The sequence below is a fragment of the Carcharhinus amblyrhynchos genome, unplaced genomic scaffold (genome assembly GCF_965287045.1).
Source record: "Carcharhinus amblyrhynchos unplaced genomic scaffold, sCarAmb.v2.hapA scaffold_960, whole genome shotgun sequence".
In the NCBI taxonomy this organism is placed as follows: Eukaryota; Metazoa; Chordata; class Chondrichthyes; order Carcharhiniformes; family Carcharhinidae; genus Carcharhinus; species Carcharhinus amblyrhynchos.
The window spans coordinates 22671-50112 of record NW_027650700.1 but is presented as its reverse complement, the minus strand read 5'-3'; the positions used below and the strand labels follow the sequence as shown (position 1 = coordinate 50112).

General features: G+C 53.7%; 1 protein-coding gene across 1 annotated transcript in view; it reads right to left on the bottom strand.

Moving 5' to 3' along the window:
• Nucleotides 1-3274: 3274 nt before the first annotated feature.
• kdm5c (lysine demethylase 5C) overlaps nt 3275-27442 on the bottom strand; it is a gene marked incomplete at its 5' end in the record, with an annotated part of 46816 nt that continues 22648 nt past the window's right edge. Inside the window, 18 exons of the mRNA XM_080184824.1 lie at nt 3275-3376; nt 5688-5942; nt 7639-7823; nt 9305-9380; nt 9725-10261; nt 11098-11238; nt 12323-12502; nt 13348-13486; nt 14483-14838; nt 15773-15887; nt 16738-16888; nt 18753-18877; nt 19288-19469; nt 22095-22289; nt 23133-23252; nt 24495-24657; nt 25435-25616; nt 27155-27313. Coding sequence (XP_080040950.1) covers nt 3368-3376; nt 5688-5942; nt 7639-7823; nt 9305-9380; nt 9725-10261; nt 11098-11238; nt 12323-12502; nt 13348-13486; nt 14483-14838; nt 15773-15887; nt 16738-16888; nt 18753-18877; nt 19288-19469; nt 22095-22289; nt 23133-23252; nt 24495-24657; nt 25435-25616; nt 27155-27313 — 3270 coding nt within the window. The remainder of the gene's footprint in view (nt 3377-5687; nt 5943-7638; nt 7824-9304; nt 9381-9724; nt 10262-11097; nt 11239-12322; nt 12503-13347; nt 13487-14482; nt 14839-15772; nt 15888-16737; nt 16889-18752; nt 18878-19287; nt 19470-22094; nt 22290-23132; nt 23253-24494; nt 24658-25434; nt 25617-27154; nt 27314-27442) is intronic.

Here is a 27442-nt window from a genome sequence, read left to right as displayed (position 1 = left end):
CTTTGCTGTACCTGTCCTGGGAGTGTTTGATGGGGACAGTGTAGAGGGAGCTTTACTCTGTATCTAACCCCGTACTGTACCTGTCCTGGGAGTGTTTGATGGGGACAGTGTAGAGGGAGCTTTACTCTGTATCTAACTCCATGATGTACCTGTCCCCCATCAACCACTCCCAGGACAGGTACAGCACAGGGTTAGATACAGAGTAAAGCTCCCTCTACACTGTCCCCCGATCAAACACTCCCAGGACAGGTACAGCACGGGGTTAGATACAGAGTAAAGCTCCCTCTACACTGTCCCCATCAAACTCTCCCAGGGCAGGTAGAGGGAGCTTTACTCTGTATCTAACCCCGTGCTGTACCTGTGCTGGGAGTGTTTTATGGGGGCAGTGTAGAGGGAGCTTTACTCTGTATCTAACCTGGTGTCCAGAGACAGAAGGATTCCCTGTTTTCAGGTGTGAATTGCTTCCGCACGGTGGGAGAATGACCGACAGAAATTCCAGGTGCCTGCCCGTGGCCAGCATTTGACTCAGTTTTACTCTTCTGTTGCAGGTGGTTGCTTGAATATTTGAATATTATGTCAAGAATATTAACATAAAACAACACTGTCTCCAGCTCTTGCTGCTTACTGACGTTTGTGCATTACACCACTCTGTTTCCTCACTCTCCCGAGTTCCTCTGGGTACAGTCAATGTGGAACTAAGCTCCCGAGTTCCTCTGGGTACAGTCAATGTGGAACTAAGGCAATGAGCAAACTCTTTGCCGATTTCATAGTACCATCCACAGCTGTCAATGACCCACTGCAGGTTTGCACTGGTACAACAATGTCAGAAAACAGCACCGTCCCAGAAACCTGACTGACCCAGATATATCTGTTCAGTCTCAGTGACAGTGGTGGAGGCATCACTAGGCAGAACAATTGATCATACTCAATGTCTTAAGTACCACATTCCAGGTCCTAACACAAGCATCAGGCAAATAACCATCTCCAACAAGAAAGGATCTAACCATCTCCCCTCGACATTCAATGGCATTCCCATCGCTGAATCTACCCCACTAACAACATCCTGGGAGTTACCATTGTCCAGAAACTGAACTGGACCCAGCCATATAAATACTGTGGCTCCCAGAGCAGGTCAGAGGCTGGGAATCCTGTGGAGAGTAACTCACCTCCTGACTCCACCCAAAGCCTGTCCACCACTGACAAGGCACAAGTCAGGAGTGTGATGGAATACTCTCCACTCGCCTGGAAGAGTGCAGCTCCGACAACACTTGAGAAGCTCGACACCATCCGGGACAAAGCAGCCCCCCACTCGATCGACACACTAACCACCCACCCTCGACATTTACTCCCTCCACCAACGATGCACAGCGGCAGCAGTGTGTACCGTCTACAATACCCCCACCCCACACACATACCATCCCGACTTGGAAATATATCGGCCCTTCCTTCACTGTGGCTGGGTCAAAATCCTGGAGCTCCCTCTGTAACAGCGCCATGGGTGTATGTACACCACATGGGACTGCAGCAGGTTCAAGATGGCGGCTCACCCATCCAGCCTCCACCTCCTTAAGAGCGTCGACCTTGACAGCGAATGGAGAAAGAAATGAGACACACAAACAGGCACACGCGGACGAGGGATGTGCTTTTTTGAAACACCTCTCTAAAATTTTATTTCTATAAGGACCCAACAGAAACCCTAAAACAAAAAAAGCAAAAAAAAAGAAAAACAAATAGTTAAAACAAATTAATTACACGCAGTTTTTTTTAATTACAATGCAGTCGGAGGAGAGAGAGAGAGGGAGAGGAGGAGGTGGGTTAATGTAGCCATTCCCTCAACTGGTACTGTACAACAATAAAGTCACTGACACACTTCATGGTGGATTCCTTCTCTGGCCTGCTCCTGCAGTTTGAGCATTTAGTGTGTGCCTTTAAAACAGGCAATGAAATAAAAAGAGAGAGACCACTGGGGGGGTGGGGGGGGGGGGGGGGGGGAGCAGGGGTGAGGGGAGAGGTGGTGGGGTATGGGGAGGGAAGTGGAGGCTGAACAGCCACTTTGTACAGCAGGCCCTTGATGGGTTTCTGCAACGTGTTGGATGGGCCAGGTTCAAAACCGACCTCGGCGGAACAAGTGCCTCTCATTGCACGCCCGTGCCCTCGCTCCCTGCGGAGCTTGGGGGCGGGGGGCAGGCGTGTGGGCATTTAGGTGTGCGGCTGCATCCTGGGGAACAGGCGGGTGCGCGCGCAGGCACAGCAGTCTGCGCACACGTGTCCAGAGTACATTATTGTCTGCGGATCTTGACAGAGAGAGAACCAGTGTTTGCGCGTGCGAGACAACACCTGCGGGAACGTGCGGGTGTGTGGAGAACGTCTGTGTATTTACCCTCCAATGACAGCCAGAGCTTGTGTGTGCTAACCCCACCCTGCCTGAGAGTCTTTCAGACAGCGTTATCTGAAACTGCCGCACTGGTTTCAGGTGCCAGCGCCGTCCCACAGATGCGAGAGTGCGTGTGCGCGTGTTCGAGAATAGCTACAGGGGTCAGTTAATACATCATGCGCTCGATGATGGAAGCGATTCACTGACCATCCCCCCCCCACCCACCGTTTGTCGTTCTGTGATGGCTGTTTCCCTCAACCACCCCCCACCGCCCACTCCACGTCAGATAAGGAGTGCGATGCGGTCGCTTTCTTCTCCCACACACAAGAGGGAGGTCAGTCTAACTGTTCCCCTCCCTCACAGAGTCCAAACTCTGTAAGCTCAGACTGAATAGGAAGGCGGGAGACAGGAGCGAGGGGAAGGGGGGGCCAGGGAAGACAACGCGAGGGAGAATAAAGTACTTTGGGAGGATAGGGGTGGGAACGAGCAAGGGATAGAGAGGATATTCCATTGACTGCGCTGTTCAGCTGGCTGTGTCATCACCCTGATGAGCTTCAGTGCGAAGAGTTAATGCAGGAGAGAGATGGCCTAGATCACCGCCAATCCCTATCCGCATATTCCCCCCCTACCCTGCCGGTCCCACCCTCCCTTCCCACAGCAACAGCAAGAGGCGGGGGGGCTTTACTCTGGCCGCAAATGTTTTAAATTTCCCCTCCCCCCAACCCCAACTCCCACACACCGACGCAGCCCTGACCCCAATCGGTTCAGAGCCACGTGCTGGGGTGAGGGATTCTCTCGGTGTTGTTGCTGTTGAGATTCCCATCCCCCTCCCCTCCCAAACCCCCCCTCCCTCCCCCCCCCACCCACCATCCCCGCCGCTCTCAGCAGGGTGATGCCAGCCACTCCCTCCCCTCCCCTAGTTCCCACCGAAGTCAGGAGTTCTCTCGGGTGGTCTGCATCCTCGGACAAGCTGCTCACAGAGGTGGCCTTCGATCATAACTGCTGGAACAGAGAAAGAAACCAGACTCAGGGGGTGAGCAGAGACAGGCCACCGGTTTAGGGGGGGGGGTGCAAAATTCACCCGGTCAGTCACCACTGAACAGCCGCTGAAGATTAAAATAAAGGGACAGGCTGTCAAAGTTTATCTCCTGCGGGACAGCTCTCAAGGAAATGACCAAACCGTAACCAGACAAACAACAATTTACACCGCACAAGAAGAGAGTACGGAATGGCTGACACATGGGTCTGATTGGTGGGGTGTTGCCATGGAGAAGGCAGCATGTGTGTATGCCAAACAAACTCATGTGGTCTCACAGCAATTTATACAGTCCTCTGAAGGCAAAGAATTGGGGGAAGGAGCAGTTGGGGGTGGGGGGGGGGGGGGAGCGGCTACACGTTATTATGAGGAGCCAGATACAACAACTTGCATTGAGTTAGCACCTTCAGCATCCACAAGGCGGGTCACAGAAGGGTAATAGAAAAAGAACTGACGCAAGGCTACGTTAGGAGATATTACAGACAGGCAATCAAAGGACTCGGTCAAAGAAACTGCTTTGTTAAGAGGTATTTTAAGGGAGGTAGGGGGAGGGGAAGGTGTGAGAGAGAGAGAGAGAGATGGGGGTGCAAGGGGGGGGAGATGGGCAGAGAGAGAGGGGGAGAGACAGAGAGGGAGGGAGATAGGAAAGAAAGAGAAAGCCAGAGAGAGGGGTTTAGGGAGGGAATTGCAGAGCTTTGTTTCCCCCCACCACCCCGGACAATGGTGGAGCGATGGGAATCAGGGGATGCTCGACAGGTTGGAATCAGAGGAGCGCAGGGATTGCAGAGAGTTGTAAGGTGGTTACAGAGATAGAATTATAAGAGTTGGTGGGGAGTGGTGAGGAGGACATGGAGGGATTTGAAAGCAAGGATGAGAATTTGGAAATGGAGGTGTTTCCAGACTGGGGGCCAGTGTGGGTCAGCGAGCACAGGGGGAGATGGGCGAACGGGGACTGGGTGCGAGTTCAGACATGGAGGGCAGCAGAGCTTGGGAGGAACTGAAGTTCCCAGAGGGTCGAGTGTGGGAGAGCAAGGGAATAATCGTGTGTAGAGGGGAATGAAGGGGCAGACAAGCTGAGATGGGGTCGGAGTCAGGAACTACAATACAACGTTATCGAGCAATGAAAGTCAATTTAAGTGGCGGTGGCAGGGCAGGGCAGGCTGATAAAGCACTTAGTGTCCTTGATTTTATTAGTGGGGGGCACTGAGTACAGAGGGTGAGCATCTCAGGTTGAACTTGTGTAAGAAGCCAGTTAGGCCTCGCCTGGGGCACTGCCTCCAGTTCTCAGGGCCATACTTGAGGAAGGATGTGAAGGCACTGGAGAGAGTACAGAGGGGATTCACAAGAATGATTCCAGGGATAAAGAACCGTAGCTCGGAAGACAGATTGGAGAGGCTGGGACTGTTCTCCCTGGAGAGAAGGTAGCCGAGAGGGAACCTGATCGATTCAAGATTCTGAGGGATCTGGATGGGGTAAATAGTCAGAAACAGTTCCCCTTTGAGAGAGAGCATCAAGATGGAGAGAGCACAGATTCTAAACCGTGGCCAGAAAGGAAGTGAAGTGATGTGAGGAGAAATGATTCCACCCAGAGGGTGGCTGGAGTCGGGAAGAAGCTTCCTGCGAGGGTGGTGGAGGCAGGTTCGATCGAGGGGTTCAGATGGGGATTGGATCACAATCTGAATAGAGGGAATGTGCAGGGTCACGGGGATAAGGTAGGGGAGCAGGATCAGGGAGAACTGCTCTTTCAGAGATCTAATCCAGACTTGATGGGGCAAATGGCTTCCTTCCGCACTGTAGATGTGAGGACAACCTTTCTAACCCAGGGAGGATCTGGAGCACAGCAGGCTGGAGAGGGGGGAAAGATAGGGGAGCACCTAGGCAACAGTGACCATAATAATTAAGGGCCCCATTCTGATGAAGACCATGATGCCAGATTGGATAAAAGCTGATAGAGGGGCTGGGAGTTGTATTTAAGAGAATAAAATGGACATAAAAAAATCACGGAATAGGAGTTCATCTTTAAGAGAGTGGAGGGAAAATACATTCCGACAACAGGAAAGAACAAACTAAACATGAGTGCGACTCTACAGACATAAGAGGGTGAGGAAAGGTCGGGGAGGAGGACGGTATGAGTCCCAGTTGATGGTGGCCCCTCATTCTGTGCTCTCACTCACAGAACTGTCACGAAACATAGGGAGACCATTTGGGCCATCGTGTGATTCTCAGAGGGGCAGGAGAAGAAAACAGGGGCAGGGGGACTGACAAAGCACAACGCACCTCCACTCCGTTGTGTGTGACCGGGCTCTGTGACTCTCGGATTTCCGCTCCCTGATGCTCGGGCACTCCGCCGTTCTTCACTGCCGGACTGGCTGCCTCTGGCCGGCTTCTCTTTGGCTCGGCCGGATCCAGCTCCTCAGCGTCTTCCTGCCCTGGCAGCAGGAACGAGTCGCCCCTCTCCAGTTTCCTCTTGCGCCGTTTCTCTGCGGAATCTTTCCCTCGCACCTTGGCCAGTTTGCTTTCCAATTTCTCAATCTGCAGGGTGGGTTTTGAAAGGGAGGAGGGAAAAAAAAGAGTGGGGGAGGGGTAAGGCGGGGGGGAGAGAATTATGGGAAATTGATCCGAGTGAACATGCCCCTCTTAGTGGGAGGGGGCAGGAATTACTCAGTCCTGTGCAGTAACATTGTACACAAGGACAGTAGCAAGGTGAGTCACATTACTGCAACAGTAATCCGCTGGACTAACGATCCAGAGACACGAGACTGAACCCCACTCCCGCAGAGTGGGAGATTAGCCATTTAAATTCAATTACTTAAGCAAATCATAAGTAAAGCTACTCTTAGTAACAGATAAACTACCAGACTGATGTTAAACACCCATCTGGTTCACTGATGTCCCCCTTTAGGGGAAGGAAATCTGCCATCCTTACCCCGGTCAGGCACGCGTGCACACTCTGTATCTAACCCCGTGCTGTACCTGTCCTGGGAGTGTTTGATGGGGGACACTGTAGAGGGAGCTTTACTCTGTATCTAACCCCGTGCTGTACCTGTCCTGGGAGTGTTTGATGGGGGACAGTGTAGAGGGAGCTTTACTCTGTATCTAACCCCATGTTGTACCTGTCCTGGGAGTGTTTGATGGGGACAGTGTAGAGGGAGCTTTACTCTGTATCTAACCCCGTGCTGTACCTGTCCTGGGAGTGTTTGATGGGGACAGTGTAGAGGGAGCTTTACTCTGTATCTAACCCCGTGCTGTACCTGTCCTGGGAGTGTTTGATGGGGGACATTGTAGAGAGAACTTTACTCTGTATCTAACCCTGTGTTGTACCTGTCCTGGGAGTGTTTGATGGGGGGACAGTGTAGAGGGAGCTTTACTCTGTATCTAACCCCATGCTGTATCTGTCCTGGGAGTGTTTGATGGGGGAAAACCTGCTGTGAAATGGCCTTACAGTATTAAATCAGTAAAGTCAGAGGGAGTTGTGATTTTAAATTTGCAGGAGCAGCTATATCATACAGGAATAGATTCACTGTCTGAAACAATTTTGTGTTTGGAACAGACTCTTGATAAACACAAGAAACTGCTTCCAAATCTGCCTCTTTGAACAGGAGCTGGAGGAGTGCATGCACAGAGCAGGACGGAACGGTGTTTAAGGTGGGCACTGAGTAGACAAACTAACTTTGTTACCATGCTGGTGGAAGTCTTATTGCTCGAGGAGTCAGTCAGGAGATTGGAGCTCCTCAGGGTTCCAACTTGCATCAATTCTCCCACTGACCAGACAGCATCCTGCGAGGGTGCGAAAGGCACACACTGACATCCACACTTGCCCCAGCTGATGCCACTGAGGGGCCAGAATGGGGATTTGGCCATTCTACCCACCGATCAATCCAATCGTCACTCACTGTGCGGGAGTTAGGACAGCACGGTGGCACAGGGGTGGAGCCTGCATGTTCTCCCTGTATCTGCGTGAGTTTCCTCTGGTTTCCTCTCGCACTCCAAAGATGTGCAAGTTAGCAGGATTGGCCATGCTAAATTGCCTCTTAGTGTCAGGGGGAATAGCTAAATATGTGGGATTGTGGGAATAGGGGCTGGGTGGGATTGTGGTTGGTGCAGACTCGATGGGCCAAATGCCCTCCTTCTGCACTGTTGGGATTCTATGAATTCCAGCTGTTAACCGTCTGCCCCCACCCCCAGCTGACCTCGTCACACTCCCCCCGTCCCCATCATGCCGACTTACTTGCAGAAGCTTCCGGATCTTCTCGCGTGGCGGCGTCCGCACAGCCTGCAGCACCCGCCAGATGTTGTGGTTTTCGTCCAGTGTCACCTCCAGCAGGTCACCCTCCACCATCAGCTCCTCCAGCTGCTGTTGCACTGCCTCTGACAGCTCGACAGCCGGACTCTCCAGAGAGAGGTCACCCTCACCTACAACACAGCATAGAGGCAGGGAGAGCATCAGAGCTGGCATCCTCCGGCATTTATACACAGCCCAGGGACAGAGCTGGCATCCTGCCGCATTCACACACAGCCCAGGGACAGAGCCAGCATTGAGGGAGTATTTATACACAGCCCAGAGACAGCATCGACGGAGCATTTCTAAACACAGCACAGGGACAGAGCTGGCGTTGAGGGAGCATTTCTACACAGCAGAGACAGCATTAAGGGAGCGTTTATACACACAGCTCAGGACAGCATCGAGGGAGCATTCATACAGAAAGCATTGAGGGAGCATTTAAGCATATAGCACAGGGACAGAGCCGGCATTGAGGGAGTATTTGTGCACTCAATGCCCTCTACTCAAACACGTTCACAGAACACAGTCTAACTAAAACTACATTTTTATAGATTCTCATTTGAAAACCAATTCCGAAATCTCCCTCCTGCAATTTAAACTTCCAGATGTTCACATTTAATCGAACAAGAATTGGGGAATGTGACATAAGATGTACAGAGTCTGTCAATTAGTGCACTTTGTAAATCAGTCCTCGATTAGATTCCAATCTGTAACTCACTCTCAGGTATCTGTTATTCTATATATAAACCCCACCCCGAACCCCTCGATTAGATTCCAATCTGTAACTCACTCTCAGGTATCTGTTATTCTGTCTATAAACCACCCCGAACCCCTCGATTAGATTCCAATCTGTAACTCACTCTCAGGTATCTGTTATTCCATATATAAACCACCCCGAACCCCTCGATTAGATTCCAGTCTGTAACTCACTCCCGGGTATCTGTTATTCTATATATAAACCACCCCGAACCCCTCGATTAGATTCCAGTCTGTAACTCACTCCCGGGTATCTGTTATTCTATATATAAACCACCCCGAACCCCTCGATTAGATTCCAGTCTGTAACTCGCTCCCGGGTATCTGTTATTCTATATATAAACCCCTTCGAACCCCTCGATTAGATTCCAGTCTGTAACTCGCTCCCGGGTATCTGTTATTCTATATATAAACCCCTTCGAACCCCTCGATTAGATTCCAGTCTGTAACTCGCTCCCGGGTATCTGTTATTCTATATATAAACCCCTTCGAACCCCTCGATTAGATTCCAGTCTGTAACTCACTCCCGGGTATCTGTTATTCTATATATAAACCACCCCGAACCCCTCGATTAGATTCCAGTCTGTAACTCACTCCCGGGTATCTGTTATTCTGTATATAAACCACCCCGAACCCCTCGATTAGATTCCAGTCTGTAACTCACTCCCGGGTATCTGTTATTCTATATATAAACCACCCCGAACCCCTCGATTAGATTCCAGTCTGTAACTCACTCCCGGGTATCTGTTATTCTATATATAAATAATCCCTGGCAAAGGACGGGTGGGGGCGACAGATAGGGGGACACACAGACAAAGACAATGTAACACAGGGGGATGGCTAGGCAGTTAGTTACCTGTTGTTTCTGTGGGACTGCTTGTTTCTTTATTTTCTTGTGACAGATCGACTGCGTCTCCAGTCGTTCCCTCCACCTGGAATAAACGTGAACAGCCATCATGTGCAATCAGCTGAGTTCCTCATGAGGTTTCTCTATCCAATAAGCTGCCCTCAGTCAGTGTCCAAAGCCATCCAGTGGCAGTGCGGAGCTCCCTCAGCGCTGACCCTCCCGCAGTGCGGAGCTCCCTCAGGGCGGACCCTCCCGCAATGCGGAGCTCCCTCAGCGCGGACCCTCCCGCAGTGCGGCGCTCCCTCAGCGCGGACCCTCCCGCAGTGCAGCGCTCCCTCAGCACTGACCCTGCCGCAGCACGGCACTCCCTCAGCACTGACCCTCCCACAACTTCATGAGGCACACACTCCCTCTGGGTGCTCTGCTTACCTTCTTCTGGTGGTTCCCCAGGCGGCTGCGCTCCTTCATGGCTATGGTGTCCTTCACCACCTGGTTCTGTAGCTGCTGCCGGAGCTCCGTCAGCCGGTCCAGCAGTGTGGCGACCTCCTTGGTGGCCATGGCACGCCGGGCTCTGTCCTGCCACATGATGGCCCTCTCGGTCAGGCACTGGAGGGCCTCTCCCTCGGGCAGCCTGACCGGCAGCTTCTGCAGGGCCACCAGCAGCGACAGGATGATTTCCAGCCTGGGTCTCCGCGAGCGCAGGCACAGCGGGCACAAGAACTTGGTGTCCCAGTCCCACCAGGCGGGAGAGTGCCGCTGGTGGCTCAGCTTGGGGCAGCTGGCACAGCTGCTGTGGAACCAGTCCTTGCAAAGCTCGCACTGCAGCATCACGCTGCCCACTGGCTGCCCGCACACACATGTGCCCGTCTCGCCACCCTCCTCCTCCGGCTGCTTGGACATGTTCTTCTGTCGCAAGGCGCGGATTCCTTCCTTCTCCTTCTGTTCCGCTTCCTTGAAAGCCAGAATCTGTCATGGCGAGACGGAATGAAAAACATTTAGAGAGACAAAAACAGAGGAATCACAGACTATAGGAACAGGAGGAGGAAGCCATCTAACTCCTCTCCAGCCTGTTACACAGGAACAGGAGGAGACCATTCAGCCCCTCTTCACCCTGTTACACAGGAACAGGAGGTGGCCATTCAGCCCCTCTTCACCCTGTTACACAGGAACAGGAGGTGGCCATTCAGCCCCTCTTCACCCTGTTACATAGGAACAGGAGGTGGCCATTCAGCCCCTCTTCACCCTGTTACACAGGAACAGGAGGAGGACCATTCAGCCCCTTTCCACCCTGTTACACAGGAACAGGAAGTGGCCATTCAGCCCCTCTTCACCCTGTTACACAGAAACAGTATGAGGCCATTCAGCCCCATAAGCTTATTCCTCCATTCAAGTCATCCAGGGCTGATGTAGATCTAAACTCCATCTACCCGCCTTGGTTCTAAAGCTCAAGCTCACAACACCCCAGCCCATCCCCCCAATTTGGGGGAAAAGAGAGAGTTCTAGATTTCCGCTTGTGTGTGTGGGGAAGGGGCTTCCCAACAATCCACCTGAATGGCCCGACTCCCATTTTAGGGTCCACACCCCTCCCCCTCCCTGTTCGGAACTCCCCCCTCTCTCTGCAGCGCAGGAAACAGTTTTTCTCTCCATTGATCCTATTGAGTTCACCAATCATCTTAAACGCCCGGGATCAGCTCACCCTCTCAATTGTCTACACCCAAAGGAACACAAGCCCAGGCTGTGTGCGACTGGCCCTCAGAGTTCAAGCCTTTCTAAATTGCAGGGAAACAAAAGCAGCCTCTTACTATTGATCCAGGATCCCGGATATCCTGAGCCGATAATCCCAGACCGTCAGTGTCCGCTTTGTCCATCACATTCTCCTTCGCCTTCTTCCACTTACTCCTCCTGATGTTCTCCGAACCTGCATCAGCGCACGGACATAGCACCTGGAACGCCGGAATTACAGGTCAGCTCAGCATTCAACATCTCCCTCTACACTGTCCCCATCAAACACTGCCCCTTCATCAGGTAAGTGGAGTTGTGTTCACAAAGAGGGCATATAAAGACTTAAACATATACCTTGTTTGTGAACACAGCTCCCACTTAGCTGATGAAGGGGCAGCGCTCTGAAAGCTAGTGGTCTTTTCTAGCAAATAAGAACGTAAGAACATAAGAAATAGGAGCAGAAGTAGGCCATCTAGCCCTTCGAGCCTGCCCCGCCATTCAATAAGATCATGGCTGATCTGTCGTGGCTCAGTTCCACATTCCCACCCTCTCCCCATAACCCTTAATCCCCTCGCTTACCAAAAACCCATCAACCCGCATGTTAAAAATATTTAGCGAGGCAGCCTCCACCACTCCAACGGGCAGAGAATTCCAGAGATTCACCACCCTTTGAGTGAAGAAGTTCCTCCTCAACTCCGTTCTAAACCGCCTCCCCTTTATCTTGAGGCTGTGCCCCCTAGTCCTACTGTCTTTTTTGAGCGGGAAGAGTCTCTCCACCTCTATCCTATCCATCCCATTCATCATCTTATACGTCTCAATGAGATCTCCCCTCATTCTTCTAAACTCTAACGAGTACAAGCCTAGTTTATTCAGCCTCTCCTCATAGCTCAACCCCCTCAACTCCGGCATCAGCCTAGTAAACCTCCTCTGCACTCCCTCCAAGGCCAAAATATCCTTGCGTAAGTGCGGCGACCAACACTGCACATAGTACTCCAGCTGCGGCCTCACCAATGCCCTATACAGCCACAGCAAGACCTCCCTACTTTTATATTCAATCCCCCTCGCTATGAAGCTATAAACCTGTTGGACTTAAACCTGGTTTTGTGAGACTTCTTACTGTGTTTATGCCAGTTCAACGCCAGCATTTCCACATCATGCCCATCAAACACGCCCAGGACAGGTACAGCACGGGGTTAGATACAGAGTAAAGCTCCCTCTACACTGTCCCCATTAAACACTCCCAGGACAGGTACAGCATGGGGTTAGATACAGAGTAAAGCTCACTGCACTCTCTGGAACACTTGCCTCTAATAATGTGTAACAGGAGTTTTTCTTCAGAAAGGTCTTGGTCGCTTTCTCTCTCCAGGAGTGGGCAGTTGTGACTTGACTCTCCAAATGAGGTAGTTCTTCCATTCGAACTGGCAAGTCGCGACCAACAGCGACCAGCCCCTCCAGGTCATCCAGACATGGATAATGATCTCCATTCTGGAAATAAAAAGGCAGCCCTCCATTCGTTAGTCAGCTGTGGTCCCGAGTGTCTCACTCCCAATACAGGCGGCAGTGGCTACACCACCTGCTCCATACACAGCACAGCCAAATTACAGGTACGATCACTCCAACTTCCAACAGCAGTGTGGTGCTCACTCTGCACTGTCAGAGGTTCAGGGCTGAGGGAGCGCCGCACCGTGAGAGGGTCAGTGCTGAGGGAGTGCCGCATTGTGGGAGGGTCAGTGCTGAGGGAGCGCCGCACCGTGAGAGGGTCAGTGCTGAGGGAGTGCCGCATTGTGGGAGGGTCAGTGCTGAGGGAGCGCCGCACTGTGGGAGGGTCAGTGCTGAGGGAGTGCCGCATTGTGGGAGGGTCAGTGCTGAGGGAGCGCCGCACCGTGAGAGGGTCAGTGCTGAGGGAGTGCCGCATTGTGGGAGGGTCAGTGCTGAGGGAGCGCCACATCGTGGGAGGGTCAGTGCTGAGGGAGCGCCGCAATACAAGAGAGTTGGTGCTGAGGGAGCAGTGATGGGGCAATGCCTTTGTCCTCAGTGTTATGCCCTTGCAATTGATTGGGGGGAGGTGAGGTGAGGTGGAGCCTCCTACAAGCATCAGATCAGACCCCCCGCAGCAGGGGGCTCGGACCTGCAGATCCCTGACCCATAAGTAAGACCCCACCTGAGGCACAGTTGAGTGTATCTATACAAGGTTGTGGGGGAGGGACTTACAGTGCGGTAGAGAGGGGGGGGGGTGTTGAGGGGAAGGGGGGGGGGGGTGTTGAGGGGAGGGGGGGGTGTTGAGGGGACGGGGGGAGTCGTGTACGGGGCCCAGTTGTGGTGGGACTTACCTGTATCTCCTCCACGTCCGCAATCCAGGCCCGTGCTTTGGCGAGCGCCTCTTTCAGCGCCTGGATGTTGGGCAGTTCGACAGGGATGTTCTCCGCTTCCTTGATGATAGCTTCCAGTGTAGCGGGCGGGTGTTTCTGTCTGCGGGGGGGATTGAACAGACACAAAACACAACCAGCTCAATCCAGCTCTGACTCACTGCAAGGCTCTGGCTCCAGGGCAGGCCCCCTTCCCCACACCAGTTCCCCCAACAACACTCCCCCATCACCTGCACCTCCCTTCCTCCTCAGGCCACCAGTTTCAGCAAGAGTCGAACCACACAGTGCCCAACACCCTCTCAAAGCAAAGAGGCTCATCACGAGGCCTTTCAGCCCCTTTTGAGCCTGTTAAACAGGAAGAGAAGGCGGCCATTCAGCCTCTCTCTTGAGTCTGTTACACAGAAACAGGAGGAGGCCATTCAACCCATCTCCAGATTTCTGCTCCCCTTTGTGTGGGGGAGGGGCTTCCTGACAATCCCCTGAACTGCCCTGCTCTCATTTGAAGGTTCTCCCATCCCCTCTCCTTGTTCTGAGTTTCTCCCTTCTCTGTACCAGAGGAAACAATTTCTCTCTATCGATCCTTTCAAATTCATGAATCATCTTAAATTCCCTGAATCAGATCACCCCCTCAATCTTCCAGAAGCGAGGGAACACAAGCCCAGGCTGTGTGATGGCCCTCAGAGTTAAATGCTCTCAGCCCCGGGGTAGCTGTGGTGAACCTTGAGCTGTACTCTGTCCAGGGCTGAGACACCCTCCCTGAGATGTGGGGACTTGAGACAGAACACAGTTAGTCCAGATGGGTGGCACGGCGGCACAGTGGTTAGCACTGCTGCCTCACGGCGCCAGAGACCCAGGTTCGATTCCCGGCTCGGGATACTGACTATGGAGGGTGCACGTTCTCCCCGTGTCTGCATGGGTTTTCCTTGCGTGCTCCGGTTTCCTCCCACAGTCAGAAAGACATGCTAGTTAGGTGCATTGGCCATGCTAAATTCTCCCTCGGTGTACCCGAACAGGTGCCGGAGTGTGACGACTGGGGGATTTTCACCGTAACTTCATTACTGGTCAGTCCCCCTGCCTGCACCCTGAGCTGCTGACATACCTGGCCTCCAGGCAGATCTGGGCCTTCTCCTCCCAGCGCTCGGAGATGGTCAGCAACTCCTGTAGTTCTGCCATGGCCTTCTCCACTGCCGGGTTAGGGGCCAGCTTGGAGCCGGACTCGATGAGTGGTCGCATCACATCCAGGGTGACCCGGCCGGAGGCAGCCAGGGTCTGGCGCACCTGGTCCAGCCACTCAGCCTGCTGGGCCTCCTGCCGCAGCTTGGCGATCTCGGGCAGCTCGACGGCAAGCTGGCGGCCCTGCTCGATGAGATCGCGGAACTCCCGGGAGTTGGGTGGGAGCTCCTTCAGAGCCACCTGCGTCTGCAGCTGAAACTTCTCAATGTCTTCCAGCAACTCCTAAAAACAAACACAGCAGAAAGGGTTCACATCTCTGAGCGCCAGCCACAGCACGGGGTTAGATACAGAGTAAAGCTCCCTCTACACTGTCCCCCATCAAACACTCCCAGGACAGGTACAGCACGGGGTTAGATACAGAGTAAAGCTCCCTCTACACTGTCCCCCATCAAACACTCCCAGGACAGCCACAGCACGGGGTTAGATACAGAGTAAAGCTCCCTCTACACTGTCCCCCATCAAACACTCCCAGGACAGGTACAGCACAGGGTTAGATACAGAGTAAAGCTCCCTCTACACTGTCCCCCATCAAACACTCCCAGGACAGGTACAGCACGGGGTTAGATACAGAGTAAAGCTCCCTCTACACTGTCCCCCATCAAACACTCCCAGGACAGCCACAGCACGGGGTTAGATACAGAGTAAAGCTCCCTCTATACTGTCCCCCATCAAACACTCCCAGGACAGGTACAGCACGGGGTTAGATACAGAGTAAAGCTCCCTCTACACTGTCCCCATCAAACACTCCCAGGACAGATACAGCATGGGGTTAGATACAGAGTAAAGCTCCCTCTACACTGTCCCCATCAAACACTCCCAGGACAGGTACAGCACGGGGTTAGATACAGAGTAAAGCTCCCTCTACACTGTCCCCCATCAAACACTCCCAGGACAGGTACACCACGGGGTTAGATACAGAGTAAAGCTCCCTCTACACTGTCCCCATCAAACACTCCCAGGACAGGTACAGCACAGGGTTAGATACAGAGTAAAGCTCACTCGAGTAGTGGAAGGAGGGTGTTGCAGGGGCAGAAATGTCAGCACAGAGAGGGGGCTCAATGGCCTGGGTCTGTAACATTTCAATGAGAAATCCATTCCCACCCATCCCCCCCCGGCCCCCCGACCAGTGTCGTTGCCCCCGAGGGGAATCACCCACCTGCATGTCCTGGATTTGAGTGATGACGCAGGGCAAGGCCTGCAGCTGCTGGATGAACACTCGCAGCTCCTCCACCGTCAGCTTGTTGGGAAGATCGGTGCCGTCCAGCTGAGGCCTAGATCAAGAAGGAGCAGCGTCAGGGAGTTCCTGCCTCATACCGCCTGCCCGTTCATCACAAACTCTCCTCCCTGACCCACAACCTCAGGGTGAGAGTGGGGGCTATCACTGTACTCGGTAATGGGATGAATGCCCTCGACAACAGTGGGGGGTGGTGGGGATCTAGAGCTGGGGGAGGGGGCACAGTTTCAGAATGAGGGGGTCTCCCATTGAGAACAGGGGTGAGGAGGAATTTCTTCTCTCAGAGGATGGTCAGTGTGTGGAGCCCCACCCCCTCGTAGTGGGGTCTACGGCTCATTGAAGTGCAGAAAGAGGCACCGACAACAATTCCACCAAAGTCCCATCCCCGTAATCCCGTATTTACCCTGCTGCTCGTCCCCATCACACTAAGGGACAATTTAGTGTGGCCAATCCCCCTAACCTGCACATTTTCAAGAGTGTGGGAGGAAACCGGAGCACCCAGGAGGAAGCCCACGCAGACACGAGGAGAATGTGCAGACTCCACACAGACAGCGACCTGGAATCAAACCCAAGTCTCTGCTGCTCCCTATTTATTCTCGTCCTTATCTAAAGGACCATTAGCCTCGCTCCAGGGTATCCCGAACAATCCTCCCATTTCCATCCCGGTTTTGGTGGGCAGTTGTCAAGGGAGCAGGAGCCTCCCTCCCTCCCTGCACCACCTCAGCACCCTCCATCAATGATCCTCATGCACTCCCCCAGTGGGAGGGACTTGTCTAAAGGGCTGCAGGCCTAATGTCTGGTGGGGTTGGGGTATGCTGTGCATGGTAACGTGGGTGCTCTGGTCTGAACTGCCGCTCACTGCCCCACTCTGAAGCGGGCCCCCTTACCTTGCTCCCTTCCTGCTGCGTGCCAGCTGCAGTGCCTCCGCTACGCACTTCTCCGCCTCCGTGACGCTGCTCTTCAGTTGGTGGAGGAGGCCATTCTCCGGAAATTTCTTCTCCTTGGCCTCTGTCACCAGCGCTTTCAGGTCCTCCAGTGCTGGTGGGGAACGGGGGGGAGGGGTGGGTGGGTAGAGGGAAAGAAAGATCGCAGAGTGAGAAACATGTTGAGGCAAAGTGTCCGTACCCCTTCCATTTGGCGCACTGTCTCAAACAGGCCTCCCCGCTGTTTCAGTTGCTTTTCGGGGGGAGGTGGGGGGGTTGTGGGGTGATGCTGGGTGAGAGCATAATCCCCCATCCAAAGCGAACGAGTCAGTGGAGAACGGCTGAGCTCCCCCCACCTTCCTCCTCCAACTCTGACCCCTCATTTGTATCTCTGATTAAATGGCTGAGTGTCTCCTGAAGAAGAGGGTCAACTGAACCCTCTCCTGAGGAGATTTCTGTGCGTTATTCATTCATAGGGATATCAGGGCAGATTTGTTGCCCCTCCCTAATTGCCTCCTTGTACTGAGTGTCTGTCTTGGGGCCTATTTCAGAGGATGTGTAGGCCAGACCCGGGTAAGGACAGCAGATTTCCTTTTTCCCTAAAGGGAGGCATCAGTGAACCAGATGGGTTTTTATCACAATCAATGACCGAAAGTGGCTTTTATTCCCCGTCCTTCCTCAGCCCTCCCCAATGCCGGGAAAGCTCTGCCACACATGTATGGCATCTGGGGGGCAGGTATCTAGAACTTGGTGGGTGGGGGTACAGTTTCAGAGTGAGGGACTCTCCCATTGGAGGCAGAGAAGAAGAGGAATTTACTCATTAAAATGATGGAAAGGGTTTCAAAAGGGTCGACGTACGTGTGTGTGTGTGTGTGTGTGCGTGCGTGCATATGTACGCGTGTTGGGAGGGGAATGAAGAGACCAGAACTGGGGGAGGGGGGGGGGGGGGCATTAACTTAAGAGAATCACTAATGAGTTGAGGAGAAAGATCTTTACTCAGAGAGTGGGGACAATGTGGAAGTCACACTCACAGGGTGTGGTTGAAGTGAAGATATTTTCCTTATTAATTCCCGGGGACGTGGTCGTAGCTGGCTGGGCCCAGTATTTACCCCCCATCCCTAATTGCCCCAAGGTGGTGGTGGGTGAGCCGCCATCTTGAACCCGCTGCAGTCCCGTGTAGTGTAGGTACACCCACAACGCTGATAGGAAGGGAGTTCCAGGATTTTGACTCAGCCACAGTGAAGGAACGGCCGATATATTTCCCAGTCGGAATGTTGTGTGTGTGTGTGTTGAGGGGGTGGTGAGCGGGGAGGGGTGGAATATGTGTGGTTTGGAGGGGGGGCACTTGTTGGCGGTGTGTGTTCCCCATGGTGTCTGCTGCCCTTGTCCTCCTAGGGGGTAGAGGTGGCAGGTTTGGGCATATTTGTCGAAGGAGCCTTGGCGAGTCGCAGCTGTGCATCTTGTAGACGGTACACACTGTTGCCGCTGTGGAGGGAGTGAATGTTGAAGGTGGGTGGCTAGCATGTCGATGGAGTGGGGGGGGGGGGCTCACTTTCTCAGGGTGTGATCGCAGTGAATTGTGTCAGTGTATTTCAGGAGCTGGGGGAGGGAGACTGTTGGACAAACACACAGAGAAGAGAATAAAAGGAAAAGGGGGAGAGGCAAGGTTGGCCTGGATAGGGTTGGAGTCTAGTACAGTCGGGGGGAATGAGAGGTTTCTGAGCAGGGTGTTATAAGTTTGACACAAGGTCTGCAGGGGGACAAATGATGGTGAGTGAGCACGGGAGTGGTGGTGAAATAGGGCTCTAGTGATGGGGATGGGAGGGTAACAGATGGGACGTGTGTGTCACACACACCAGAAGAGACCAGAACTGGGAGGGAGGGGGGAGGGGGGAGGGGGGAGGGGGGAGGGGGGGCGGCCATCAATTTAAGAGGATGGGGGGGGGCAGCACCTGTGTGGGAACACATAGGCTGCTTACTTTTCTTCTGGGTGTCCTCCATCTCCAGCGCTGCCTTCACTTTACTGCCCCAGGTGTCAAAGGACTCCGCACGGATCTTCAGCTTGTGTAGCATGGCGGGCAGCTCGTCGAGGGTGTACCGGTACCTGTCAGCAAGAAACAGGTTAATCCTTCCGCCCGCCCCACCAGCATCCTCCCTTCTTGCCCCTGAAGTCAGGTGCACACACCTGGACCACATCCTCCTGTTGCTCTTTCTTACCAGCTCGGAGCAGCAGATCAGTTTGAGACAAGCTTTTTGTTTTTTTTAATACATTCTTCCCTGGGGATGTGGGTTTCACTGGCCAGGTCCAGCATTTACCCCCCCGGTGTCTAATTCCCTCTTGAAATAATGGTGGGTGAGCCACCATCTTGAATATACTGCAGTCCCGTGTGGTGTAGGTACACCCACAGTGCTGTGAGGGAGAGGGTTTCAGGACCAGCGGACGACACTGACTGTGAAAGCCCGGTTACGCAGGCTGAAGCCAGGACAGTGTGGGCAGGCAGTGTGCTTTCCTACCTCAGGTAGTGCCGGTTGGGAGGGCAGTCACACAGATCGTCAATGTGGTAGAGGCACACCAGCCTCTCGGGACAGTCGTAACATGCCAGCGCAGACAGGAAGCAAGTGGTCTTGCACTTGTCGCATTGTCTCTCATCATCTGGTAACAGTTCAAAAGCTTCGCGTTCTGCCTCCGTGATGCCCTGGAAGACAAAGTGCAGAGAGTATTTGATGGGGGACAGTGTAGGGGGAGCTTTACTCTGTATCTAATCCCGTGCTGTACCTGTCCTGGGAGTGTTTGATGTAGTGTGTGTTCACTCGCTGTTTTGTGATCAGAAGAAAGAATGCATTGTGATGATACTGTGCCTTTAAGAAACGTATTTTATTCATGTTTCTTGTGCGGGAACTGTTTTAATTATTATTGGTGCCATTTTTACTGTGAACGGTATTGTTGCTGCAGCAGCTTAATTACCTTAATTGCTACATGTGTTTTAATCTGGACTAAAGCAGGGTTGTTATTTTTGAGATTTCCCCTGGGGTTTTGCAGAGTAGGTTGATTGACAGATAAGGTCATATGACTGGGTGGAGCTAGGCTTACACAGTGAATTCAAGCTTAGTCTCTGTTTCGATGCTGCTTCGATTTGAGATAGAGCAACGCCACTCATTCCCCCCTTTGATGTCTGGAGATTGGGATCTGCCAGAGACTAGGCTGACTTCTCTGAAGTGTAAGGATATATCCTTCTCTGGAATCTGCCGTCTGGATCTCTGGACAGAATGTTAACAGACTGGAAATCTAGCACCACGTCAGCATACATGTTTTTTGTGCTAATTCTGAAGAAGGGTGTATGTCTATGAGGGTATTGCTTTAAATTGGAATAATCGAGGTAGTTAATTGGATCGTAGAATCCCTACAGCATGGAAGGAGGCCCATCAAGTCTGCACTGACAACAATCCCACCAAGTCCCCATAACCCCACATATTTACCCTGCTAATCCCTCTGACACTAGTGAACAATTTAAAGTTTTTTTAAAGTTTATTTATTAGTCACAAGGCTTACATTAACACTGTAATGAAGTTACTGTGAAATTCTCTTAGTCACCACACTCCAGCGCCTGTTTGGGTCAATGCACCTAACCAGCAGGTCTTTCACACTGTGGGAGGAAACCAGAGCATGCGGAAGAAACCCACGCAGACATGGGGAGAACGTGCAGATTCCACACAGAGAGTGACCCAAACCAGGAATCAAACCTGGGTCCCTGGCGCTGTAAGGCAGCAGTGCTAACCGCTGTGCCACTGTTAAGAATTATACTTTGTCATGTTTAAGTATCTTAATTGGTAAAAGTTATTATAATTCTCTTTGTTATATTCTAACTGTGTTCTTAAATAAAGTTCACTTTGGCAAAAGCTTTTTAGTGGTCAGTTGAACCACACCTGGAATGAAACACTTTACGCGCACACAGTGGCGCAGTGGTTAGCACTGCTGCCTCACAGTGCCAGAGACCCAGGTTCAATTCCTGGCTTGAGTCACTGTGTGGAGTCTGCACATTCTCCCCTTGTCTGTGTGGGTTTCCTCCAGGTGTTCCAGTTTCCTCCCACAGTCTGAAAGATGTGCTGGTTAGGTGCACTGGCCAAGCTAAATTCTCCCACAATGTACCCAAACAGGTGCAGGAGTGTGGCGACTAGGGGATTTTCATGGTAGCTTCAGTGCAGTGTTAATGTAATCTTACTTGAGACACTAATAAATAACGTAAAAACTAATGGCAAAAGTTGGGGCGTAGGCTAACTGCACAATATTGCTTGGAGTTTCTGGTCTGCTCCCCAACAGTACTGAACCTGCAGGTTAGGGGAACCGTGTGCAATGTCCCTAACAGGTTGCCTGCTCCATCAGCTGGCACTGACTGAGGCCTGAGGCCTGGGACTGTTTGATTCTCAAACTAGAACCTGGAAGTGGTAGACAAAGTGAAGCGTGCGCTTGTTCACTTTTCCGCAGGAATAACAAAATGCAAACAAAGACAAGTAATGTTTAAAACAGAGGATGTGATCAAATGTCTCAGATCGATCTGGGGGTGGAGGGGGGAAGGAATGGTGCTTTATTGGGTTTGTTAATAGTTTAACCTGTTCACTGTTAGATAAATAAACTGTTACTTGTTGCTTTTTTACAGAGAGACTCTGGTAGTTATTTTGATTTAACCACTAAAAGTTGCTGAAAAGCAGCTATTATCCCTTCACACACACACTTTAACAGATTAAGAAGGGAGGTACTTCTCTTTGAGCGATTGTGTGTTGTTCTCAGAGAGGGGGATCAACCCCACCACCCCCCCTCTCCCCCCACTACATAACATGAGCATATTCGGGAGGGAGATCAGGAGGGATTTTCAGATGCTGAGGGATTTGGGGGGAGGTAGGAAGTTGAGTGGAAGTGGAAGGTGCTATCAAATGTGGGAAGCAGGCTTCAGAGGTGCCTCCTCTTGTTGTTTTTGGAGTGAGCAAGCCAGCCAGAGAAAAGAGATGCCATCCACTGTCCTTCGCTGGTTTGCAGCTTATTTCACGCAACTGGCTTTACCAAAGATCAAGGAGGGATTGTTTCGAGATGTGTAACTGTGTATTTAAAATACCCCTGCAAGCACAGAATGTTTGCATCCATGCTAATCCAAGCTCAGTTCCCTGGCCTGTTTTTGCTTTGCTCAGAGTCACCACCCAGGCCTAACCAATCGAGCCCAAATCAGAATCACAGAATTGAATGTACATAGTGCTCCCCCCAGCCCAGTTCCACCGTGCAGCACCCCCCCCACCCAGCACCCTCCTTCGCGGCTGCGAGCCCGCCATACCTTCTCCAGTAGCGCCTTCCTCAGTTTCCGCTCCTCCTGCACCATGATAAACATCTCCTTGTGAACAGCTGCCGCTAAGTTCAGGTCCAGCTGCTCCGCACAGGCGGCCATCTTGCAGATGAGCTCCTCGTGGGAGAAGACGCAGTACCTGTGCAGCCACCGGTAGTGCTCGATGCACCGGCGACCGGCCGGTAGCTGGAAGGGAGGAGACGGCCGGGTCAGTGCCAAGACACAAGAGCAGATCGCGGCGCTGGCGTGAACGTACAGAGCACCTGCCTGGCAGTGTCTGCCAGCAGTGGTTTTACTAACCGACTAGATTAGGTTAGCCTAGGGATTGTTGACTGGTGGGAAGCGGCTGTATGTCGTGACTCATTCAGGAAAGGAGAACATTGCACACAGAGCGAATCAAGTTAAAATACATCACGGGTGATGATAACACACGCTAGCCCCAGTGGTGCCCACAGGTCACAGAGAGGGCCTGGGTGTGAATCTGCATAAATCACTCGTGGTTGTCGGACAGGCTGAGAGCGCAGGTAATAAAATACATACAGTTTCCGAGGATTTACTAATGGGGCACAGAGAACACAAGCAAAGACACTGTGTTAAACTTGTATAAAACATGGCTTCGGCCAGGCCCGGGGTATCACGTCTAGCTCTGGATACCGTAATTTAGGAAGGATGAGAAGCCAAGCGAGAGAGAAAGAAAGAGACGGCGAGCGAGAGAGAGCACAAGAGACAGAGACTAAGTGAATGTGGAAAAGAGTGCTGAGAACAGTTCCAGAGATTAGGGGACTTCAGCTCCAAAATAGGCTGGGGATGGGGATGGGTGGGTGGGGGCTGAATGGCCTCCTCCTGTTCCGGTGTAACAGGCTGGAGAGGGGCCGAATGGCCCCCCCCGCCCCCCCCGTTCGTACTGGTGTTACTTGGCGTACAGGAGGAAAGGATTGAGGTTAGTTCAGAGTGTCGCAGCTTGTGACCGAACACACAGTGTAGTTTATACAGCGAAAGGTGCTGAGGAACGGGCTCGGGAAACCATACCCAGTCGGCAGTGCAGAAGTTCACAGCCTCAGCGAAATTGTAACCTTGATTGAATCCACTGTGATAAGCCCTCGGAAAGGTGATGACAAACTCACCAGCACACTGATTGGTTCTCACCACCTGAAAGAAATCAAAATAACACACAATGCCGTTAACCTTGAGACACTGCAAACAGTTCAGCTGCTCACAGTGACAACACCCAGCAAGGACAGCTACAACAAGGGGTGAGATACAGAGTAAAGCTCCCTCTACACTGTCCTCCATCAAACACTCCCAGGACAGGGACAGCACGGGGTTAGATACAGAGTAAAGCTCCCTCTACACTGTCCCCCATCAAACACTCCCAGGACAGGGACAGCACGGGGTTAGATACAGAGTAAAGCTCCCTCTACACTGTCCCCCATCAAACACTCCCAGGACAGGTACAGCACAGGGTTAGATACAGAGTAAAGCTCCCTCTACACTGTCCCCCCATCAAACACTCCCAGGACAGGTACAGCACGGGGTTAGATACAGAGTAAAGCTCCCTCTACACTGTCCCCCATCAAACACTCCCAGGACAGGGACAGCACGGGGTTAGATACAGAGTAAAGCTCCCTCTACACTGTCCTCCATCAAACACTCCCAGGATAGGTACAGTACAGGGTTAGATACAGAATAAAGTTCCCTCTACACTGTCCCTAAACACTAAAACAGAGGAATGCCTGTATTTATTTTAGCCACTTTTTTCAACAAATTAGTAGGCAGATGAGTCAATGGGTCCCTCACAGCTCTGTTAATAATTACACTGAAGTCTATCTTCGCCAATATTTTGGGATTTCTTATTCATTTCGGGGACGTGGGCATCACTGGCTGTGCCCAGCATTTACTGCCCCCCCATCCCTAATTGTCCCCTTGAGAAGATGATGGGTGAGCTGCCATCTTGAACCTGCTGCAGTCCCGTGTGGTGTAGGTACACCCACAGCGCTGTTAGGGAGGGAGCGGTGGCAGGTTTGGGCAGCGCTGTCAAAGGAGCCTTGGCGAGTCGCTGCAGTGCGCCCTGTAGACGGTACACACTGCTGCCTCTGTGTGTGGGTGGTGGAGGGCGTGAATGTTGAACCCCAGCCCCAAGCTTTCCTTTAATAAAACAGAAGGCACGATGCCTGGACACGTTTCTTTCGCTTGCAGACGGACAGCTCCCTGCTTTTTGCCTTCCTTTCCTCGCGCAGTTTAACGCTGTTGTTCCTTCCGAAATGTGGCGACCTGATGACTGCCCGCTGCAAAGCTTCGACTGCACCTTTCTTTTCTCATTCATGTGAATGAATACAAAAGGAGGAGACCCACCCAGCCCCCCTGCCACCCCACCCAGAGCTGGGTACTTACGGGCACTCCGTGTGACATGAGGATGTTGGGATTCATGATGGTGACCAGTTGGTGGAGGAGGTCGGGCTGACTCTCGAACAATTCCGGTGTCAGTTTCTTCATCACTGCCTCCAGCTGCTCCGCCGCGTAGGAGGGAACACCGTACCAGGTCTTCGGTTCTCCCCTGAGGAGGTGGAGGAGGAGGAGGAGGAGGAAAGACAGGTGGAAGAGAAGGCAAAGAGAGTGAAGAATATTTCTGTCCCAGAGACACCCTACTGTATTCCCCCCTCTACAAACGCGGGTGCAATCCCTCCTTTCCGAGGGCCCCCAGGACTTTCATTTGTTGTACCTGTTCTCCAAAACAAGAATAAAACTATCTCACGAGTGCCAGGCCTTTCGGCCCCTCTGCTCTGTGCTGGTGTTTCTGACCCAGACCAGACTCCTGCAACTACCCTGCATCCCCCATCTCTGTGTCTGTCTCTTTTTCTCTCTATTCCTTTCTCCCTCTTGTGTTTATCTAGCTCCCCCACCCACCCTCTCTACCCACTCCCAAGCCCTCTCCACTCCCACCCACCACCCCCACAACTCCTCCCCAACCCCCCCCCCCCACCTCCTAACAACCCTCCACCCTCTCCCCCACCACACCCCGTCACCCTTAAACACATTGACACGATTTACCTCCCCCGCTCCCTGTGGGAGCGAGTCCCACACTCCCCCCGCTCCCTGTGGGAGCGAGTCCCACGCTCCCCCCAGTCTCTGGCTGAGGCACACAAACATACACACGCAAGCACAGCACACCCACACACACACACAAACACAAGAGTGCAGTCTCGCATACATTGATAGGCACACACACAGGAGCAAAGATTTTCTCTGTGTCGATCCTATTGAAATGCCCATCATCATTTTAAAGGCCTCGATCAGGTGTCCCCCCCCCACCTCCACTTCGCCGGCCACTCACCAATGGAGGTAGTTGATGGAATAGCTCCAGTGATCCTCGATGTGCCAACAGAAGGCAGCGAAGCACATGCCCACGTAAAGCCAGGGCACCTTCATCCCTGAGATATCGGCATTGATGTGGCACAGAACCGACTGGTCAAGCACGGGCATCACGTTTAGGTTCCAGCCACACTCTGTGTACTGCTGTGAGAGCCAGAGAGAGGGGGCCAGAGAGAGAGAGAGGGCCAGAGACAGGCAGACAGAGAGGGAGAGAGACAGAGAGAGGGACAGGGACAGAGACAGAGAGAGAGAGAGAGAGGGGGACAGGGACAGAGAGACAGGGACAGGGACAGAGACAGAGAGAGGGGGACAAAGTTACACAAAATGTGAGATTGGCAGTTTGAGGGAACAAAACAAACTGTGTAGGGAGAAGGAGTCTGTGTAATGAAGTAAAGTGCCAGCAGATGGCACTGCCTCATTACTGTTCCACTTGTGACTGGTCGACGCTAACAACATGTTAAATGTACCACTCCCCATGCTAACCCAGGGCCTAGAGCTCGGCAGAAACATACCCCCGACAGCAACAAACCTCCACTCCTACAAGGTACGAGAGACAGTGCGTAGGGGCGGGGAGGGGAGGGGAAAGGGGGTGCGCGGGGGAAGCGGGGGGTGCGCGGGGGAAGCGCGGGGGAAGCGGGGGGGAAGCGGGGGGTGCGCGGGGGAAGCGGGGGGAAGCGGGGGGTGCGCGGGGGAAGCGGGGGGTGCGCGGGGGGTGCGCGGGGGGTGCGCGGGGGAAGCGGGGGGTGCGCGGGGGAAGCGGGGGGTGCGCGAGGGAAGGGGGGGTGCGCGAGGGAAGGGGGGGTGCGCGAGGGAAGGGGGGGTGCGCGAGGGAAGGGGGGGTGCGCGAGGGAAGGGGGGTGCGCGAGGGAAGGGGGGGTGCGCGAGGGAAGGGGGGGTGCGCGAGGGAAGGGGGGGTGCGCGAGGGAAGGGGGGGTGCGCGAGGGAAGGGGGGGTGCGCGAGGGAAGGGGGGGTGCGCGAGGGAAGGGGGGGTGCGCGAGGGAAGGGGGGGTGCGCGAGGGAAGGGGGGGTGCGCGAGGGAAGGGGGGGTGCGCGAGGGAAGGGGGGGTGCGCGAGGGAAGGGGGGGTGCGCGAGGGAAGGGGGGGTGCGCGAGGGAAGGGGGGGTGCGCGAGGGAAGGGGGGGTGCGCGAGGGAAGGGGGGGTGCGCGAGGGAAGGGGGGGTGCGCGAGGGAAGGGGGGGTGCGCGAGGGAAGGGGGGGTGCGCGAGGGAAGGGGGGGTGCGCGAGGGAAGGGGGGGTGCGCGAGGGAAGGGGGGGTGCGCGAGGGAAGGGGGGGTGCGCGAGGGAAGGGGGGGGTGCGCGAGGGAAGGGGGGGTGCGCGAGGGAAGGGGGGGTGCGCGAGGGAAGGGGGGGTGCGCGAGGGAAGGGGGGGTGCGCGAGGGAAGGGGGGGTGCGCGAGGGAAGGGGGGGTGCGCGAGGGAAGGGGGGGTGCGCGAGGGAAGGGGGGGTGCGCGAGGGAAGGGGGGGTGCGCGAGGGAAGGGGGGGTGCGCGAGGGAAGGGGGGGTGCGCGAGGGAAGGGGGGGTGCGCGAGGGAAGGGGGGGTGCGCGAGGGAAGGGGGGGTGCGCGAGGGAAGGGGGGGGCGAGCACGCGGAAACTAGCCTCTCCTGTGGCCCGTTCTAATCAGACACACGTTAAGCTGGCAAAGTTTGCGGTTCACGAACCTCCTCCTCTGGGGCCAGCTGCCTTTTGCCACCTTTGTTGGGGAAGCCGCTGCCAAATTCCTTGGAGTGGATGTCAGCGCCGTACTCAACTGTGACATCCTCTTCGATACTGCTCACCAGACGCCAGAACTCCTTCTCCACTAACTCCGTCGGGACCATCTACAGCCAGGGACAGAGGGTGAGAGAGATTGAGACAAAGGGAAATAAGCTTTGGCTGCCAGTCAATCCCACGCTGCCTTTGCAGCTCCCCTAAAGGGGGCTCGGGCCTCCTCAGAGCCGCTCACTCAG